This window comes from Electrona antarctica (genome assembly GCF_951216825.1).
Source record: "Electrona antarctica genome assembly, chromosome: 1".
Lineage (NCBI taxonomy): Eukaryota > Metazoa > Chordata > Actinopteri > Myctophiformes > Myctophidae > Electrona > Electrona antarctica.
In genome coordinates, this window is record NC_136806.1 from 5,255,241 (window position 1) to 5,275,823 (window position 20,583).

At 47.0% G+C, this 20,583-nt stretch overlaps 1 protein-coding gene across 1 annotated transcript in view; it reads right to left on the bottom strand.

Moving 5' to 3' along the window:
- Positions 1-20,583, bottom strand: part of klhl20 (kelch-like family member 20) — a 45,673-nt gene that overhangs the window by 3,011 nt on the left and 22,079 nt on the right. Inside the window, exons 6-14 of the mRNA XM_079512112.1 lie at positions 14,005-14,163; positions 10,679-10,773; positions 8,270-8,385; positions 7,705-7,888; positions 6,649-6,792; positions 2,814-2,947; positions 2,127-2,205; positions 500-647; positions 210-316 (exon numbers count right to left, since the gene is read on the bottom strand). Of these exons, the coding sequence (XP_079368238.1) occupies positions 210-316; positions 500-647; positions 2,127-2,205; positions 2,814-2,947; positions 6,649-6,792; positions 7,705-7,888; positions 8,270-8,385; positions 10,679-10,773; positions 14,005-14,163 (1,166 nt within the window). The remainder of the gene's footprint in view (positions 1-209; positions 317-499; positions 648-2,126; positions 2,206-2,813; positions 2,948-6,648; positions 6,793-7,704; positions 7,889-8,269; positions 8,386-10,678; positions 10,774-14,004; positions 14,164-20,583) is intronic.

The window sequence follows — 20,583 nt, forward strand, 5'->3', positions numbered from 1 at the left end:
ACAATTCTTCTACATTCTCTAATTGTGTAAATTAAGTAATGCAGATGTTTAACAATAATTTAAGTCTTCAGAGCATAAAATGATACGGGTCCAGTTGGTTTCATTTTACACTCCAAGAGTTATAGATCTATAAGGGTCCATATGGTTACCAAGTCTCCATCATTTATCTGGGGCCACCTGGAACCCCCCCAGGGACTAGCGTTCCATACCTCCATGTGTTGGCGTCAGGGTCGTATACTTCTATGGTTTTGAGATACGTTGTCCCGTCGAAGCCTCCCACCGCCATCAGCTGACCGTTCACTACAGCCAGACCCACCTGGACAGGACACACACACACACACACACACACACACACACACACACACACACACACACACACACACACACACACACATCTATTTGGAACCTCGTATAGAAATGGTTATAGGAGACCGTTAAGGAATATGACCATATAAGACCCCCCCACAGACACACAGTGCGACGGCGGTAGCCTGCTCACCCCACTGCGTCGGGACGTCATGGCGACCACAGGCGACCACTGGTTGGTCCTGGGGTTGTATCTCTCTGCGCTGCTCAGCTCGGTGGTGTCGTCGCGGCCGCCCACAGAGTAGATCATGTCCTGATAGACGGCACAGCCCAGGTGCTTCCTCCGCGTGCCCATGGGCGACACCGTGTGCCAGCGGTTCTCCTGAGGGTTGTAGCGCTCCACTGGGAGAGAGGGGGAGAGAGAGAGATAGATCAGCCCAGGTGCTTCCTCCGCGTGCCCATGGGCGACACCGTGTGCCAGCGGTTCTCCTGAGGGTTGTAGCGCTCCACTGGGAGAGAGGGGGAGAGAGAGAGATAGATCAGCCCAGGTGCTTCCTCCGCGTGCCCATGGGCGACACCGTGTGCCAGCGGTTCTCCTGAGGGTTGTAGCGCTCCACTGGGAGAGAGGGGGAGAGAGAGAGAGAGATGCTCAGCCCAGGTGCTTCCTCCGCGTGCCCATGGGCGACACCGTGTGCCAGCGGTTCTCCTGAGGGTTGTAGCGCTCCACTGGGAGAGAGGGGGAGAGAGAGAGATAGAGAGAGAGAGTGAGACCCTAACCCACAGCCCAGGTGCTTCCTCCGCGTGCCCATGGGCGACACCGTGTGCCAGCGGTTCTCCTGAGGGTTGTAGCGCTCCACTGGGAGAGAGGGGGAGAGAGAGAGTGAGAGAGATGGACGGCACAGCCCAGGTGCTTCCTCCGCGTGCCCATGGGCGACACCGTGTGCCAGCGGTTCTCCTGAGGGTTGTAGCGCTCCACTGGGAGAGAGAGAGATAGAGAGAGAGAGTGAGACCCTAACCCACAGCCCAGGTGCTTCCTCCGCGTGCCCATGGGCGACACCGTGTGCCAGCGGTTCTCCTGAGGGTTGTAGCGCTCCACTGGGAGAGAGGGGGAGAGAGAGAGAGTGAGACCCTAACCCACAGCCCAGGTGCTTCCTCCGCGTGCCCATGGGCGACACCGTGTGCCAGCGGTTCTCCTGAGGGTTGTAGCGCTCCACTGGGAGAGAGGGGGAGAGAGAGAGAGATACCCATAAGCCCAGGTGCTTCCTCCGCGTGCCCATGGGCGACACCGTGTGCCAGCGGTTCTCCTGAGGGTTGTAGCGCTCCACTGGGAGAGAGGGGGAGAGAGAGAGAGAGAGAGAGTGAGAGAGATCACAGCCCAGGTGCTTCCTCCGCGTGCCCATGGGCGACACCGTGTGCCAGCGGTTCTCCTGAGGGTTGTAGCGCTCCACTGGGAGAGAGGGGGAGAGAGAGAGATAGATCAGCCCAGGTGCTTCCTCCGCGTGCCCATGGGCGACACCGTGTGCCAGCGGTTCTCCTGAGGGTTGTAGCGCTCCACTGGGAGAGAGGGGGAGAGAGAGAGATAGATCAGCCCAGGTGCTTCCTCCGCGTGCCCATGGGCGACACCGTGTGCCAGCGGTTCTCCTGAGGGTTGTAGCGCTCCACTGGGAGAGAGGGGGAGAGAGAGAGATGCTCAGCCCAGGTGCTTCCTCCGCGTGCCCATGGGCGACACCGTGTGCCAGCGGTTCTCCTGAGGGTTGTAGCGCTCCACTGGGAGAGAGGGGGAGAGAGAGAGATAGAGAGAGAGAGTGAGAGACCCTAACCCACAGCCCAGGTGCTTCCTCCGCGTGCCCATGGGCGACACCGTGTGCCAGCGGTTCTCCTGAGGGTTGTAGCGCTCCACTGGCACGCAGAGAGAGAGAGAGAGATGGAATGGAAAGAGGAGACGGAGAATAATAATAAAAAGATGAATTCAAACCGAATTCAAACAGGGGATACAGTGTGACTGTAGATTGTGGTCGTATGCATTAACCCAGCTCGTAGCACGGTGCCGCGCTATGAGCTTGTAGATCTGCTTTTTTTCAATAGCTAAAGTATAACATAATGCTTAAAACACCAAAAGGGGTTCCCGACCAAAATGGGTTAAAGAAATAACAATACTAATACATGTCATCAAAAGATACAAAACAATATCATGTACAAAGAAGATAAAAGGAAAACGTGGGCAGTGAATGACAATTTAATTTACCATTTACCCCCCCCCCCCCCCCCACGTTAAATACCAGTCCCTTTTTTAACCCCAGAATAGCAGAGTGTGATGTCCATGCCCCCCCCCCCCCCTCGCCACAGTGGCTGTAAGATAGGGCTGAAACTATCAATTCATTCGCTAACAATTATTCGAAATAAAATCGGAAAAGGTTTGTCCACCCGTTCCAATAAGTACCGTACCTGTGTTTAGGGGCAACGTCCCATCTGAGCCCCCGGAACCCTCCCAGGACAGGACAGCCTACCTGTGTTTAGGGGCGACGTCCCATCCGAGCCTCCCACTGCGTAGAGGAACCCTCCCAGGACAGCCACCGCCACTCCCAGTCTCCTGGTGCTCATGGAGGCCACGCGCGTCCACTTGTTCTCCTTGGGGTCGTATCTGGAACGCACACACAATGTGAGTCAGAGTCAGTGTACCGCCAAAAACACACACAATGTGAGTCAGAGTCAGTGTACCGCCAAAAACACACACGATGTGAGTCAGAGTACTACTAAAAATACACACGATGTGAGTCAGAGTACTTCTAAAAATACACACGATGTGAGTCAGAGTACTACTAAAAATACACACGATGTGAGTCAGTGTACTACTAAAAATACACACGATGTGAGTCAGAGTACTACTAAAAACACACACGATGTGAGTCAGAGTACTACTAAAAATACACACGATGTGAGTCAGTGTACTACTAAAAATACACACGATGTGAGTCAGAGTACTACTAAAAACACACACGATGTGAGTCAGAGTACTACTAAAAACACACACGATGTGAGTCAGAGTACTACTAAAAATACACACGATGTGAGTCAGAGTACTACTAAAAACACACACGATGTGAGTCAGAGTACTACTAAAAATACACACGATGTGAGTCAGTGTACTACTAAAAATACACACGATGTGAGTCAGAGTACTACTAAAAACACACACGATGTGAGTCAGTGTACTACTAAAAACACACATGATGTGAGTCAGAGTACTACTAAAAATACACACGATGGTCCTCATTCACAAAGGAGAAATACGCCAGAGTGTATCGGAAGCGTAACGGAAGCGTAAACAGATGCGGGAAATTCCGTCCGATCACGCAACGTTGTTTTGCCGTGCAATTCAAAGAGCGGTGTGTACCACAGGTACGCAGGTGTATGTTGTGAGGTACGCAGGTGAATGCGAGCGGGTGCCAAATGATCGGAAAATCAGCGGATAACTTCATTTGCATTGATCCACGCCCCATTTCACACCATAAAAGGCGTCAAGCATGACTCAGCAGACAGCAGTAAAAAAAACAAAAAAGAACTATAGGCCTTACAGCTCAAACTAAATAGAGGTCCTCCTGACGGAATGCAACAAAATAATGATATTTTCTAGTATAGTGGCTTCACAAATTAAAATAAAAATGATTGCTGGAAAGAAATTAGGCTATACTGCCGCGGTCAGTCAGTGCTGTGCAGATATATCATGAATATAGCCCTCTATTAATTTCCTAATTCCACAGGACCACAAACAAGTTTTTGCACCATTGTATAAAGTATACCACTATAGGCCTACCATACAAACTGTACAAACTGACACTCAATCCATCAAAGGACAGGAAATTAAAAGAAAATGAACTGACCATGTCAAGCGCCGGAGCGACGACCACCACGTCTCTTTTTTTACATCCATATACCATTACATTTGTGCGTGATTCTTTATATTGTCTATAGCCTACCATTAAACTATATAAATAATTTTCCCAAGCTTACAAAACGGTGAACGCTGCTCCGCACCGCTACAGCAATGGCAAGCTGACTTACGGTATAAAATGCAGCTTGGCCATTTATTTATTTAAGTTCGGGACCAAGGCAGCAAGCTAGCCTATACTTGGCAATTATATTATAAAGCCTTTTCTTTTCTATTGAACAATTGCTCACTCACACCTTTGCAGAGGTAAAACATATATCCGATATTTTTATCAGAGCTGCATTGATTCATGCGGGGAATAGATTAATATCATCTCACTGTCATCTGTCTGAATGCCATGTGGAGAATGGATTTGTTCTGATCATGGACACGTAGGCATAGGCCTATAGCTATTTCAATTTTCAACCATATACGGCGGGTAGCCTCCTCTTTGTCAGATCTAAGTGCAGGTTAATTTCATGATGTCGTCATATTAAAATGATGCACGGGACATTTGGCACCAAACTTGATTGATCTCATGATGAGATCAATGTAATAGCCTACAGCCTAGCTATAAGTTCCCCATATTATAATTAATTAAGGTGCACTGGCTTAAAACTATGACTGGCCGAATTGCACGCGCTGATGCAATAATGTGGACTTCTATATTTTTATAGGGCTAATTAGCCCTCGTGACTGCTGTCTGTCTGTCAGACCGGCATGTCTGTGAACCATAGAAATAATCTGTTCTGTCCGGGCCAGGCTCGCCGTTATATTCATTTTCCAATGTGAATTTCACCCAGATTGGACTGTCCACACACACACACACACACACACACACACACACACACACCGACAGTGTGACTCAAAGGAGCTCCGTAACAAAACAATTTCAATAGGCCTACTGCAGGCATTACTACACTAAACAACGTTGGATTCGTACAGTGCAGAATGCAGATAAGTGTATGTTCTTATAATAATTGTGAGTTTGTTTTTTAACATGCAGCGCGAGTCCGCGAGAGCCGATCTACAAGCTCACAACGCGTTGCACTGCGAGTAGAAAGCTGTCAAGTGAGCAGCGCAATCGCGCATGCTAGAAATATCCTAATAAATAAATAAAAAGGTGTCGGGCTTGCAGGGGCAGTTTCTGTATGGGACTCTAGGCTAACCTGCCTCTAGAATGCTTGCATTTAGGCATACAAGTGATACTTGGCTTTTATATAAGCTATAATTTTTTTTATGTGCTGACCAATGTTGACACATGCCTACATATTTTATCTGAGGTTTGGGGACTTTTAATTGAGTCAGCATGAAGACTAAAGCCTTCTGAATAAATCTACGCAAGCAGTACACGACCATGAGAGCTGGCGCAGCTTATAGCGGAGTTTCCGACCAAACAACGTCACCGTCAAGTTCACGTTCAACTTCATGAATTCCCCCGTAATGTGGGAATCCACGTAAATGCCTGTCCGCTCACGCTCCGCTCACGTTACGTAACGTTATGAGCGTAAACGCCGTTGTGAATGAGGACCGATGTGAGTCAGAGTACTACTAAAAATACACACGATGTGAGTCAGAGTACTACTAAAAACACACACGATGTGAGTCAGAGTACTACTAAAAATACACACGATGTGAGTCAGAGTACTACTAAAAACACAGAGAGAGAATGTTTCCACAGACAAACTTCAAGATAGACTTCTTTATTAAAGGAGAATTCCATACTAGAAGGTTTTCTTACCTTTATTTGTAGTTGTTATGTCCCCACCAAAGAGGTCCAGGTGTTATTTTGTGCAAAAGCACATTATTGGCTATTTCCCCTACCATAAGCCCTCAATGAATTGCATTTCATGGCATTTAATTGAATGGGGCTATGGGGGTGCTAATTCGCTTATTTTCATTGCTCAAAAAAAATGTTTTTGCTCTCTTCATAATGTAAATAGTATCCCAAGCGGCACACTTTACTACTTATTTCGATGGAAATAAGCGAATTAGCACAAAAACCCAACCCCCATTGAGGGCTTATGGTAGGGGAAATAGCCAATAATGCACTTTTGCACAAAATAACACCTGGACCTCTTTGGTGGGGACGTAACAACTACAAATAAAGGTAAGAAAGCCTTCTAGCATGGAATTCTCCTTTAACACTTAGACTGCGGTGTGGTGGTAACACTGTGCAACGACTTTGGTGATTATGAACGACAGATGTGGAGAGAATAATATTTTTTTTTTAGCAGTCAAAATAAGCGTTTAAGCCTTAACCCACTCGTTGGCGCGCTATGAGCTTGTAGATCTGCTATTTTTCAATAGCTAAAGCATAACATCATGCTTACACCAAAAGGGGTTCCCGCCAAGAATGGGATAAGGTAAGAGAACGGCTAATGGGGAATCCATCCCCGTCGCTGGTCACTCACCTTTCCACGATGTTGAGACAGGAGACGCCGTCCTGCCCCCCCACGGCGTACAGGTAGCCCCCCAGGACGGCCACGCCCACACTGGTGCGACAGGTGCTGGTGGGCGCCACATCGCTGCTCCACTGGTTCGTCTTGGGGTCGTATCTGGGGACGACATGGAAACCACATGTCACCATTATGGGGTCATATCTTTTTTTGTGGCTAATGAAAGTCACAGGTATGGTGTGTGCGATAAGAGGGTGTACAAATGGAACCAAATGGACCAGGTCCATCCTTCAAATTAAAATCATGAGAATCTAGAGCCCTGCCATATCTTTTCAAATGGGGTCTTGCCCTGAAAATGAATAAATTTTACACACCCAAAGAGTTAAAGATTGGGTGCATTTTGTTACCAACGCTCCATCATTTAGCTGGGGACCACCTGGAACCCCCTCAAGGACCACTGGTGGTCCCCGGACCACTGGTTGAGAACCACTGTTCTAAATCTATTCTAAGCGAATTAATTAATTTCACTTTACTTAGCAGTAAGGCGAAGATTTGGCAAAAACAGACTTCAAAATTCCATCACATTCCAGAAATTCCACGACCCATGAGAACTCTGATCTCCTTTGTGACCAACATTACAGACAGGCGGGGGGGGGAGGGGGAGGGGGGGGCCGGGGGCAGACTGAAAGAAAGTACGAGAGGTGACCGTAGTCTGAAAACCCACCTTTTCAGACCCCATCATGGCCCGTAGCACTTGCCCTAGCCCCTTAGATAGCACTTTATGTAGACGTAGATAGCATTTTATACAGACTTATAGCATGTTACGTAGACAGCACTAGAATAGCTTTCTATGTAGTCATAGCACTGTATAGTATATATGTATATGGTATAGTATAGTATATTATATATGTATAGCTTATACATATAGTTTCATTATATAGATATATTCCACTGTTGTGTGCTTACGCATGTTTCATGATAACTACTTTTTTATGTATATGATGTATTGCCATGCTTTTTTGTAATAGCGTCTGCTAAATGCCTAAAATGTAAATTGTAACGACTCCCGACCTCTCCACGGAGTTGAGGTAGGACGATCCGTCGTGGCCTCCCACGGCGTACAGCAGGTCGTCCAGAACGCTGACGCCCACGCCGCAGCGCCGCTTGCTCATGGACGCCACCATGCGCCACTCGTTGGTCTGCGGGTCGTAGCGCTCCACGCTGGAGATGGCGTCGCCGCTGCACCAGCCACCCACTGCCAGGAGGGGGAGCAGTTGAGGGAGAAAGACAAGAGAGAGATTAGCCCATTTTAAGCCATTTAGACCTGAGGACGATTCTACAAAATGTCTTCTAAATCCTGACAATTTTCTGAAAACCTCATGTTTTCTATGTCAGTCGTTCTCAAACATTTTCATGTCAAGGACCCCCAAAAATATCTGTAATTGGCCGCCGACACCCATCTGAAAATATGTAGTTCCAGTGACCTCCACCAGAAGCAAAGATTTGAGTTTAAAACGTTCGCTCTGAAGGAATATATATTCAAAGATTTGTGCCACATTTTCACGATTTTTCAAAAATAGCAGACCTACAAGCACCGAGTGCCGCGCTACAAGCTTGTAGGACAGGAGATACCGACCTGCAAACAGAACCTCTCCACAGCGGATGGGCTTCCGGGGCCGAGTTCTGGGGCCCTGCATCAGGGGCCTCTCCTGGGGCAGCAGCAGGTAGTTCTTTGCTTCATCAACCAGGTCTCTGAAGCAAATAAACACACACAAACACACACTTGAATACAATACCAAGGAAGGAAGGCCTTCGTCAGGTACCTGACAAAGGCCCCTGAGGCCGAAACGTTTGAATGTTTTCCGCTCTGTTGTCAATACATTGTTTTGGGAGCTTTTAAAACGCTGTGCGGATCTCCTCTTTTAACACTAGCGTGTCTGAACTAAACTCACTACTACTCTGACGGCTAACGGTCATGATGACCGTGTTTTTCGTGCAATTCCATTGGCCACTCTCTCCCTGCATCTCTTCTAATGCTCTTCACACCTCTCCCCCCCGCTGCGGGGGGGTTGACGACTTGCCATTGTCTTCTAAATGTCACATTCCAACTAATTCAAGGCGGCGTTTCAACTCGACAGGACAACTCGACTTATTTTTTCTTTTTCATTCCAGTTTACCAAACTATAATTATAGTGACGGTGTGAGCGCTATATTGAATACCCTTGCGCAGCGCGAGGTAATTAACGCCAACTGCCTGCAAATTATTTGGTCTTTGATTGTGTGATTAACGGATTATATATAAAAATCATTTTAGACCAAATAACAAATACAATACTGGGAGTTGGGGGTGCGTCAGCTCGGCCAGGAGGTAACAGGGGTCCAACCTTATACTCTAAGGGTCCAACACAGTTTGGGAACGGATAAAACACTGTCCGACTTTGTATTGAGCCAATAAAATACCACAGCCAGAGCCAGGCGCATTGTCCAGTCAGACGAAATACGACATTAGAGTTATATATTGTCATTTTTATATAGAGGGGGAGACATTATAGGCTACATGTGTATGGGTAAGGGGCAAGGGCGCATCGATGTAATTAATATACATTTGATTGATTGTGCCAGCGCCAGAGGTCTGCATCTCAGCAGCAGCTGAGGTTTATAGCAGCACGGTTTATATACCATAGGATAGATCAAGTCATGTGACGCATCACCGCCACAAATAGTGCTACAGCGTTATCTAAAATGCACTTCCACATACCTCACCGTCAGTTACTTGGATTCATGAACATATTCTCTCCCTCTCCGCGAGAGAGGGAGAGAGAAAAAAAATAGAGCCGTGATGCGTGCAAATCAGTTCCACTGGTCGCGTGCAGAAAAGTTTACAGACAAAGAAGGACGGACAGAACTGTTATCTTTTGACTGACAAAACATTTAGAGGTTCGGGACGTATATCGGGTTGGACTGATTTCAAACACTGTCATTTTTATTTGGAATCGCGCATCGGCAAGCATTCTCGCTCCAAGGAAAGGAAATGTCGGTCGGGTCAAACAGACCATGCACAGCTCATAGTCACGATGCTATAAACTTTATTATTCCAGGATAATTTATTTATTTTTATCATCACCACCTTACATAATTATGCTATAAAGATGGCGTGTATAGTCAACATTTATTTATATCTATTTATATCGCTTGGTGGAAACAATACGCCAGTCAGTCAACACACCATATTTCACCATATATATTTTTTCCGTTTCGGAATAAAGTCAGACATTGTTATTTCTGCAAACCGCATATAACAAATATAACCTCTAAAACAACATTTAGTCTATGTTGTGAGTGCATTCGTAATGTAAGTTTGCCTACATGTGGAAGTAGTTGGAATGCAAATGACCCATTAGCTTGAACAATGCCCGTCTCCAGCCGGGAGGGAGGTGTGAACTTCACTGCTTGCGGGGGAGAAAGGGGGACGGCGTTCAAATTGACCGAATAAGTGCAGATATAGTAGGTATAAGCATGCCTAAAATCATATTTACAAAACGTTTCAGATGAAAAAAAACCCAGAGATGATTTGAATCGAACATTTAGAAAAAGTCATGCAAGGGGAACTTTCGCCGGACTTCATGGGCAAAGAAAATCCACTTAAAAATTTCAAATCAAATTTCTATTACACGCCCTTTGACACCATCTAAATGTCTCACTAGAAGAGCAGGGAGACCAAATACAACCACCCCAATTGTATATTAGGGGGAGAAATGTTTTTGTTTTTTTTATCGTTTTTTTTCTTCAATATATTTAAATTAAATACTCTTTAGGGGCATGTCATGTGATCTACCTGCACAGCCTTTGTGATCTACTGGTAGATCGCGATCTACCAGTATGTTAGAGTATGTTTGTGTTAACATACTCTACCATACAGACCTGACGAATTTACATTTGATTTATTCATTAAAAACAAGTTACACAGCTCTCAGAATTTCAGCCCCACTGTTAACAAGTCTCTCTCACACACACACCCCCCCCCCCCCCCCCCCCCCCCCCTCACCTGCATTCTTCGTCACTTTTAATGAGCGGGTCAGAGCCCACTGTGCCCACCAGGAACTTGGGGCTGAGCAGAGGCAGCCGGACATGCTGCAACACCTGCAAGTCACACAGAGAGCACAGTACATGACCTCCTGAGTCACAGAGAGCACAGAACATGACCTCCTGACCTCCTGAGTCACACAGAGAGCACAGCACATGACCTCCTGAGTCACTGAGAGCACAGAACATGACCTCCTGACCTCCTGAGTCACACAGAGAGCACAGAACATGACCTCCTGACCTCCTGAGTCACACAGAGAGCACAGTACATGACCTCCTGAATTTTTGAGAGAAATAAGCAATCAGGTCTATGAAAACTAGCCCCCAGAAAGGCCACTGTAGAGCACTTTCACCCATGTAACCCCCAGAATTATCTGTATTTGGCCGTGGACCCCCGTGGATCTGAAAATATGTTGTTCCAAGGGACCCCCCAGAATCAAAGATTTGAGTTAAAAAACGCTCACTCTGAAAGAATATTATTATTCAAAGATTTGCACCACATTTTCACGTTTTTTCAAAAATAGCATACCTACAAGTTCATATCGCGGCACCGACAACAAAAGGGGTTCCCGTCCTGAATGGATTAAACCTATATACTGTATACATAGAACTTTTGAAAATAGCAGATCTAAGGCACCTTGGCTGGTAATCCAGCATGACACGTGTGTCGCGGGTTCGAGTCCCGATCCCGACGAACTTTACTGTGCGTCACTGCCCAGTCACCAACCTTTGGTAGCTGGGGTCTGCGCTCCTGGACGCTGTATTTGACCCAGTCACCAACCTGTGGTAGCTGGGGTCTGCGCTCCTGGACGCTGTATTTGACCCAGTGACCAAACTGTGGTAGCTGGGGTCTGCGCTCCTGGACGCTGTATTTGACCCAGTCACCAACCTGTGGTAGCTGGGGCCTACGCTCCTGGACGCTGTATTTGACCCAGTCACCAACCTGTGGTAGCTGGGGTCTGCGCTCCTGGACGCTGTATTTGACCCAGTCACCAACCTGTGGTAGCTGGGGTCTGCGCTCCTGGACGCTGTATTTGACCCAGACACTAACCTGTGGTAGCTGGGGCCTACGCTCCTGGACGCTGTATTTGACCCAGTCACCAACCTGTGGTAGCTGGGGCCTACGCTCCTGGACGCTGTATTTGACCCAGTCACCAACCTGTGGTAGCTGGGGCCTATGCTCCTGGACGCTGTATTTGACCCAGTCACCAACCTGTGGTAGCTGGGGCCTGCGCTCCTGGACGCTGTATTTGACCCAGTCATTAGACCAACCTGTGGTAGCTGGGGCCTACGCTCCTGGACGCTGTATTTGACCCAGTCATTAGACCAACCTGTGGTAGCTGGGGCCTGTATTTGACCCAGTCATTAGACCAACCTGTGGTAGCTGGGGCCTGTATTTGACCGAGTCATTAGACCAACCTGTGGTAGCTGGGGCCTGTATTTGACCGAGTCATTAGACCAACCTGTGGTAGCTGGGGCCTATATTTGACCCAGTCATTAGACCAACCTGTGGTAGCTGGCGCCTGTATTTGACCCAGTCATTAGTCCAACCTGTGGTAGCTGGGGCCTGTATTTGACCCAGTCATTAGACCAACCTGTGGTAGCTGGGGTCTGTATTTGACCGAGTCATTAGACCAACCTGTGGTAGCTGGGGCCTATATTTGACCCAGTCATTAGACCAACCTGTGGTAGCTGGCGCCTGTATTTGACCCAGTCATTAGTCCAACCTGTGGTAGCTGGGGCCTGTATTTGACCCAGTCATTAGACCAACCTGTGGTAGCTGGGGCCTGTATTTGACCCAGTCATTAGACCAACCTGTGTTAGCTGGCGCCTGTATTTGACCCAGTCATTAGTCCAACCTGTGGTAGCTGGGGCCTGTATTTGACCCAGTCATTAGTCCAACCTGTGGTAGCTGGGGCCTGTATTTGACCCAGTCATTAGACCAACCTGTGGTAGCTGGGGCCTGTATTTGACCCAGTCATTAGTCCAACCTGTGGTAGCTGGCGCCTGTATTTGACCCAGTCATTAGTCCAACCTGTGGTAGCTGGGGCCTATATTTGACCCAGTCATTAGACCAACCTGTGGTAGCTGGGGCCTATATTTGACCCAGTCACTAACCTGTGGTAGCTGGGGCCTATATTTGACCCAGTCATTAGTCCAACCTGTGGTAGCTGGGGCCTATATTTGACCCAGTCACTAACCTGTGGTAGCTGGGGCCTATATTTGACCCAGTCATTAGTCCAACCTGTGGTAGCTGGGGCCTATATTTGACCCAGTCATTAGTCCAACCTGTGGTAACTGGGGCCTATATTTGACCCAGTCATTAGTCCAACCTGTGGTAACTGGGGCCTGTATTTGACCCAGTCATTAGTCCAACCTGTGGTAGCTGGGGCCTATATTTGACCCAGTCACTAACCTGTGGTAGCTGGGGCCTATATTTGACCCAGTCATTAGACCCACCTGTGGTAGCTGGGGCCTGTATTTGACCCAGTCATTAGACCAACCTGTGGTAGCTGGGGCCTGTATTTGACCCAGTCACTAGACCAACCTGTGGTAGCTGGGGCCTGTATTTGACCCAGTCATTAGTCCAACCTGTGGTAGCTGGGGCCTATATTTGACCCAGTCACTAACCTGTGGTAGCTGGGGCCTATATTTGACCCAGTCATTAGTCCAACCTGTGGTAGTTGGGGCCTATATTTGACCCAGTCACTAACCTGTGGTAGCTGGGGCCTGTATTTGACCCAGTCATTAGTCCAACCTGTGGTAACTGGGGCCTGTATTTGACCCAGTCATTAGTCCAACCTGTGGTAGCTGGGGCCTATATTTGACCCAGTCACTAACCTGTGGTAGCTGGGGCCTATATTTGACCCAGTCATTAGACCCACCTGTGGTAGCTGGGGCCTGTATTTGACCCAGTCATTAGACCAACCTGTGGTAGCTGGGGCCTGTATTTGACCCAGTCACTAGACCAACCTGTGGTAGCTGGGGCCTGTATTTGACCCAGTCATTAGACCAACCTGTGGTAGCTATTAGACCAACCTGTGGTAGCTGGGGCCTATATTTGACCCAGTCATTAGACCAACCTGTGGTAGCTGGGGCCTGCATTTGACCCAGTCACTAACCTGTGGTAGCTGGGGCCTATATTTGACCCAGTCACTAACCTGTGGTAGCTGGGGCCTATATTTGACCCAGTCATTAGACCAACCTGTGGTAGCTGGGGCCTTTATTTGACCCAGTCATTAGACCAACCTGTGGTAGCTGGGGCCTATATTTGACCCAGTCACTAACCTGTGGTAGCTGGGGCCTGCGCTCCTGGATGCTGTATTTGACCCAGGCCATCACGGCGTTGAAAACCTGCTCCTCGCTGCGAACGTTCAGCTCGTCACTGGAGATGATGTCGATCAGCTGGTTGGCCGGCAGCAACATGAACTCCTCGCTCTCCATCACCTAGGACACACAAACCAGACAGTCAGTCAGTCAGTTACTGTGTTCATTTTGTCTTCAACCATTTTGACCTGAGATCAGATTGTAAAAAACGTCTTCTACATCCTGACAGTTTTTTGAAAAAGCTATGTTTCTATGTCAGTGGTTCTTCGATGTTTCAAAAATAGCAGACCTACAAGCTCGTAGCGCGCCACTCGGTGGCGCGCTACGAGCTTGTAGATCTGCTATTTTTCAATAGCTAAAGCATAACATAATGCTAACACCAAAAGGGGTTCCCGCCAAAAATGGGTTAACACAAAATTACGAAAAAATGTTCGTTGACTAGCCTTTTTCACTGACGAAAACAAAATATAAACTAAGCTATGATGACTAAAAGTATGACTAAATATACTGACAATTTCTTCAAATAAAAACCTAGACTAAAATGTTAGGGAGGGACCAGTGCTGCAACGCGTTGTGAGCTTGTAGATCTGCTATTTTCAGCATGCAACCAAGTGTAAAATCTGCGATTATGACACCATCAAGGCCTGCTAAAATACATTTCAGTCGACTAAATCAGCTGTAGATTTAGTCAACTAAAGCTAGACTAAAACTGAAAACATTTCATATGACTAAAATATGACTAAAACTAAATGGAATATTATTCAAAAGACTGACTAAAACTAAATAAAAGATTTCTGGCAAAATCAACATTAGTCAGTCAGTTAGCTAGCCCATTGATTACAAAACACTGGATTGGGAATCTCTGGGTTGGAAGTAAATATCTTTCTTCTTTTTTTCCCAATTCTACATTTAGTGTTTTATCATTATTTTAAAACATTTCCAAAAAAATCCCAGAGAATTCATATTTTTACATGAATTTAAAAATAACATTTCAAAAGAACTCACAGAAACAAAATTAAGAACACCTTTACGAAGTAGTGAAAATAGTCGATCTACAAGTTTGTAGATCTGCTATTTTCTACTAGTTCCGGGTCCCGGGTAGACAACAATGTGTGTGGGTCTCGACTCTCTAGTTAACCCATTTTGGGCGGGAACCCCTTTTGGTGTTAGCATTATGTTATGCTTTAGCTATTGAAAAATAGCAGATCTACAAGCTCATAGCGCGCCACCGAGTGGCGCGCTACGAGCTTGTAGATCTGCTATTTTTGAAAAATCGAAGAACGACTGACATAGAAACATAGCTTTTTCAGAAAACTGTCAGGATGTAGAAGACATTTTTAGAATCTGATCTCGGGTCAAAATGGGTTAAAAAGGTCCAGGAACCCACGGAGCTGTCCTTCTGGCTGGCTGCCAAAGGCCGAGACAGACGGACGGACGTAGAAAAATGGACACACTGATGGACTAACAACCGACACCGTTTTGTAAGATATCCCTCGGCCAGTCAGACCGACTACTGGGTTTGCCCTTCCACCCTGATGAGACAACAATGTCTTTCTGTTTAGGCACTTTATAAACACAAGCCTTTGTCTGTGAGACAGTAAGTCAATAATGTTCCACTCCTCGTCCATCACTGTGTGAGTAACATGGTGAACCTCTGGCTTAAAACCCATTTAACCCATTTTGACCTGAGATCAGATTCTAAAAATGTCTTCTACATCCTGACAGTTTTCTGAAAAAGCTATGTTTCTATGTCAGTCGTTCTTCGATTTTTCAAAAATAGCAGACCTACAAGCTCATAGCGCGCCACTCGGTGGCGCGCTACAAGCTTGTAGGTCTGCTATTTTTCAATAGCTAAAGCATAACATAATGCTAACACCAAAAGGGGTTCCCGCCCAAAATGGGTTAGACCCGAGGACAATTCTACAAATGCCTTCGAAATCCTGACAGTTTTCTGAAAGACCCATGTTTGTCAGTGGTTCTCAAACATTTTCATGTCAAGGACCCCCAAAAATAATATATGTAATTGGCCGTCGACCCCCCATCTGAAAATATGTTGTTCCAAGGACGGCCCAGAAGCAAAGACTCGAGTTTAAAACGTTCGCTCTGAAAGATTATATTCAGAGATTTGCGCCACATTTTCTCAAAAAATAGCAGATCTACAAGCTCATAGCGCGGCACTCTGTGCCGCGCTATGAGCTTGTAGATCTGCTATTTTTCAATAGCTAAAGTATAACATAATGCTTTAAAACACCAAAAGGGGTTCCCGCCCAAAATGGATTAAATCCTGAAAAGTAACATGTTTAGGACATGAGGTTTCCACCCGACAGAGACAACATATGAATATTTAGAAGACAGTACTAAAAGATGAATTGAAATACCATTATCTCTGACCAGTAAAAGCTACTTTTAACAGCCTGTGACAAATGCACATAATGTTTTTGTATTTATCTGCTGGACCTATGCATGTTATTATGTACGTGTGATGTAAGTACATGTGAAGTGACTTTACAGTTAATTCTAACATTTCTGGTTCACATGAGAGGTAACAGGTCTGATACAGGGGGTAATTGAATGATTGATGCTGTCACCCAACTTTATTTATAGAGGAAGTGACATAGGGAAGGGGATCGAATTGACAAACGAACCTAGGTGCCAGGGTGCACATTTGATAAAGAGGAGCTCCGAGGCGCCAGATAGGGCTACCGGTTAAACCACTATCCAAGGTTTAACGCGTAGTATCTGCAGCCAAGGCAAAGGACAATCGAGCCATCGGGAACAGGAACGCGCTGTTGCTGCCGTTGGATATTGATCGCTTGGAATCACAGTGTGCGTGGAGGCGAACAGCGTCAGAGACGTCACGTCAATACTGGTGAGATCATTCCAAACGTTTGGTCCTTGTTGGATTATAGTACCCCGAACTCGCCGTTCAGCGTGGAGCGGTCTTTTCATTCTGTGTGGATTACGAGGAACTTTAAAAGGCTCTATAGTGCGCGTGCACGGCGAGAAGAGGAACGACGCGGGTGCTATTCATAATACTGTGGGCGAGCGGTAGCGTGCCGCTAGCACCGTATGAACTGTGTTTATTTTTACGTTTGGCTGGGACTGGGACTCATTTGGGTTGGGAGGGGGGTTGAGTTGTGATTATTGATTGTTGATTCTGGTTGTTTCCCAATGTAAACTGTGTGTATGTATTGCCATTCTGTTTGCTCAACGACATCCTTTGGTGGCTTCTATATAAAATACCACAGAGTTAACCCGACGATCCCGCTGTTTTTTCCTTTAGCAATAATTATCCTTTCAATGTAAAAGGCCGATTGTTACAAGCCTTCCACACCAGTCGATTTTAACACCAGTGCAATCAATTAGCCATTGTCCTTTTACGATGGCCAACACGTTTCCAGACAGGGATTAGAAAGTGATAGTAACAGGTCAGAAATCAAATGGTGGTTTGAATACTCAAGAGACAAGCTGGACTGGAGTTTCTGCTTTGTCATGTTTTTACAGTCACATGCATGTAGTCTGGCTAATAAGCCAGACTCAAATCACACTGTCGTGTGGTATTTGAGTCTGGAGATGCTGTGTATGGATCTTGTTTCCCGGGGGGCGGGTTCAAACATTTTCTCTTTGACACAATTGGTCAGAGCTACTGTCAGTCAAAGGTCTCAAGCATTGAACGTCACTGTACCAAAGCCCGCCCATATTGCATACCGTGTCCCGATTGGCCACACGTTCTCTGGTGTAGGAAATGGGCGTACAATTGAGCCTCTCCAGACCGTAATCCGCCGGCAGGCAATTTATTTTTTGCCAACGGCTGATTCGGTCTGGCTTATTAGCCAGGCTAACATGCATGTGCCTGACACACGTCTTTGCCTCTGACAGCAATACAGGCCCATGTTGGCTTTGACTGCAAGACAGGCCCATGTTGGCTTTGACTGGGAGACAGTCCCATGTTGGCTTAGACTGGGAGACAGGCCCATGTTGGCTTAGACTGGGAGACAGGCCCATGTTGGCTTAGACTGGGAGACAGGCCCATGTTGTCTTAGACTGCGAGACAGGCCCATGTTGGCTTAGACTGGGAGACAGGCCCATGTTGTCTTAGACTGGGAGACAGGCCCATGTTGGCTTAGACTGCGAGACAGGCCCATGTTGGCTTAGACTGGGAGACAGGCCCATGTTGGCTTAGACTGGGAGACAGGCCCATGTTGGCTTAGACTGGGAGACAGGCCCATGTTGGCTTAGACTGGGAGACAGGCCCATGTTGTCTTAGACTGGGAGACAGGACCATGTTGGCTCTGACTGCGAGACAGGCCCATGTTGTCTTTGACTGCGAGACAGGCCCATGTTGGCTTTGACTGCGAGACAGGCCCATGTTGTCTTTGACTGGGAGACAGGCCCATGTTGTCTTTGACTGGGAGACAGGCCCATGTTGTCTTTGACTGGGAGACAGGCCCATGTTGGCTTAGACTGGGAGACAGGCCCATGTTGTCTTAGACTGGGAGACAGGCCCATGTTGGCTTTGACTGGGAGACAGGCCCATGTTGGCTTTGACTGGGAGACAGGCCCATGTTGGCTTTGACTGGGAGACAGGCCCATGTTGTCAGACACAGACACAATCACATAAACTAATGACCTGCAGGAATGCTGAAAGAAACTCCTCCCTCATTATTCAAACAAACACGAGTAAATCCTACGCGTGAAAGGAAAAGAAAGAGCACAGCGATTAAAACTGAAATAAGTGCAGTAATCACACACACACACACACACACACACACACACACACACACACACACACACACACACACACACACACACACACACACACACACACACACACACACACACACACACACACACACACACACACACACACACACACACACACACACACACACACACACACACACACACACACACACACACAAAGGCTGTACCCTATCCCTTTTTTTAGGACTCGAACTTCCGGACCATTTGTTTCTAATTAATTTAAAAAATAACCTTTGAGATATCCGAGCGCAGCGCGTCTCGATCAGAGCGCAGCGCGTCTCCCCCGTTCTTTATCAATCTCTCTCGTCTCTCCCAACACACACACACTGTGACACACACACACACACACACACACACAGTCAAGTGGCTGTGGCTCCGCGAAAACTGCTGATCTGCGAGCTTGCTGGCAGACGACAGCGTAGTTTGCTCGTTAGCTGTCACTCGTTCATTTGTTCCACCTGTGTACTAGAAGCCCATTGAAGTGGGCACAGGGCAAAAGCAGAACCTCTGTCACCGTGACCGTTTTGCTTAACAATGATCATAGTTCACTTCTTTTTAGCAATAGGCTATGTGATGCTAGAGAGCATATGCTAATATATTATGGATGCTAAGAACGGTTCCCTCTATCAGCGATCATGCTGGTGTGTGTGTGTGTGTGAGTGAGTGAGTGAGACGCGTCAGACATTCCATTCAATGGAACTCTTTTGTTCTCACAGAACAAGGTGAGAAAGGTCAATCACCTCAGCTGCAGGCCAATCACCAAATGAATGTGCAGTTGTGCACGGGAGACTTTGGAGAGGGACAGAAGACAAGGAGATATTTCTTTAAAAAAAACTTAAAAATAACTTCTGACAGGAATGCACTAGAAACCTACTTTTTTTTTTACATGCTCATATCGCATTCTCGCCGAGATATATTTTCGAGTTAATAAAAAAGGAAAAAAATAATATTTTTGTTTTAAAAAACAAACAAAAAAGAAACGAATGGTTCAAGCCCATTAATTAAGATTCGAGTGCCAACCCTAACGAGCGAACATTCGAACCTTGAATGTTTGGGGACAGCCTTAACACACACACACACGTACAGAACTCTCTCGTTTCAGAGTTGTTTGCAGAAGGAACAGTGACCTGGTCAGAACAAAAGAGCTGCTTTAACGCGTTTAGACCCATTACGCCTGTACGTCGTTAGGCAGGAGGTCTGGAAAGGAACCCGGAAGAGTGAAACGGAGTCGAGTCGAGCAGCAGCAGAGACGAGAGCTCTGCGAAAAGCTCCTCGAATCAGCGCCGGCAGGCGACATTAGCGCCCTACCAAGGGGCGGCGCTGGGGGGGGGGCTTGCGGGGGCTATAGCACCTCCAAAAATCCCATAGCACCCCTGTAGCACCCCCAAGAAATTCTCAAACAAAATGTACATTTTCCCCCCACTTAACGCGCGATTAACGCAAGGTGAAGTTTGACAGAATGGTTGAGAGACGCATTCATGTGAATGCAGGCAGTCAGTGAGCCCCGCCTCTCTCCCAGTGACTCGTCCGTCAGCCTGTGCAGGACCGGTGCGCAGAGTGTAGCCTACCAGTGTGGGCTGGGCAGTTGAGCTGTGAGCACTCGAGTCGTCGCGTTCCTTGGGCTCGTTATTCATTAATTTGCTCTACAATGTGTTAGATCAGAAGCTCTTTGAATTGGGCAAAAGCAAAACTCTGGCAGTTTTGGTTGACAAACATAGCAGTCAGTTGTGATAGCTTGATGCTACACAGTCTACACAGACCATGCTAATGCTAAAG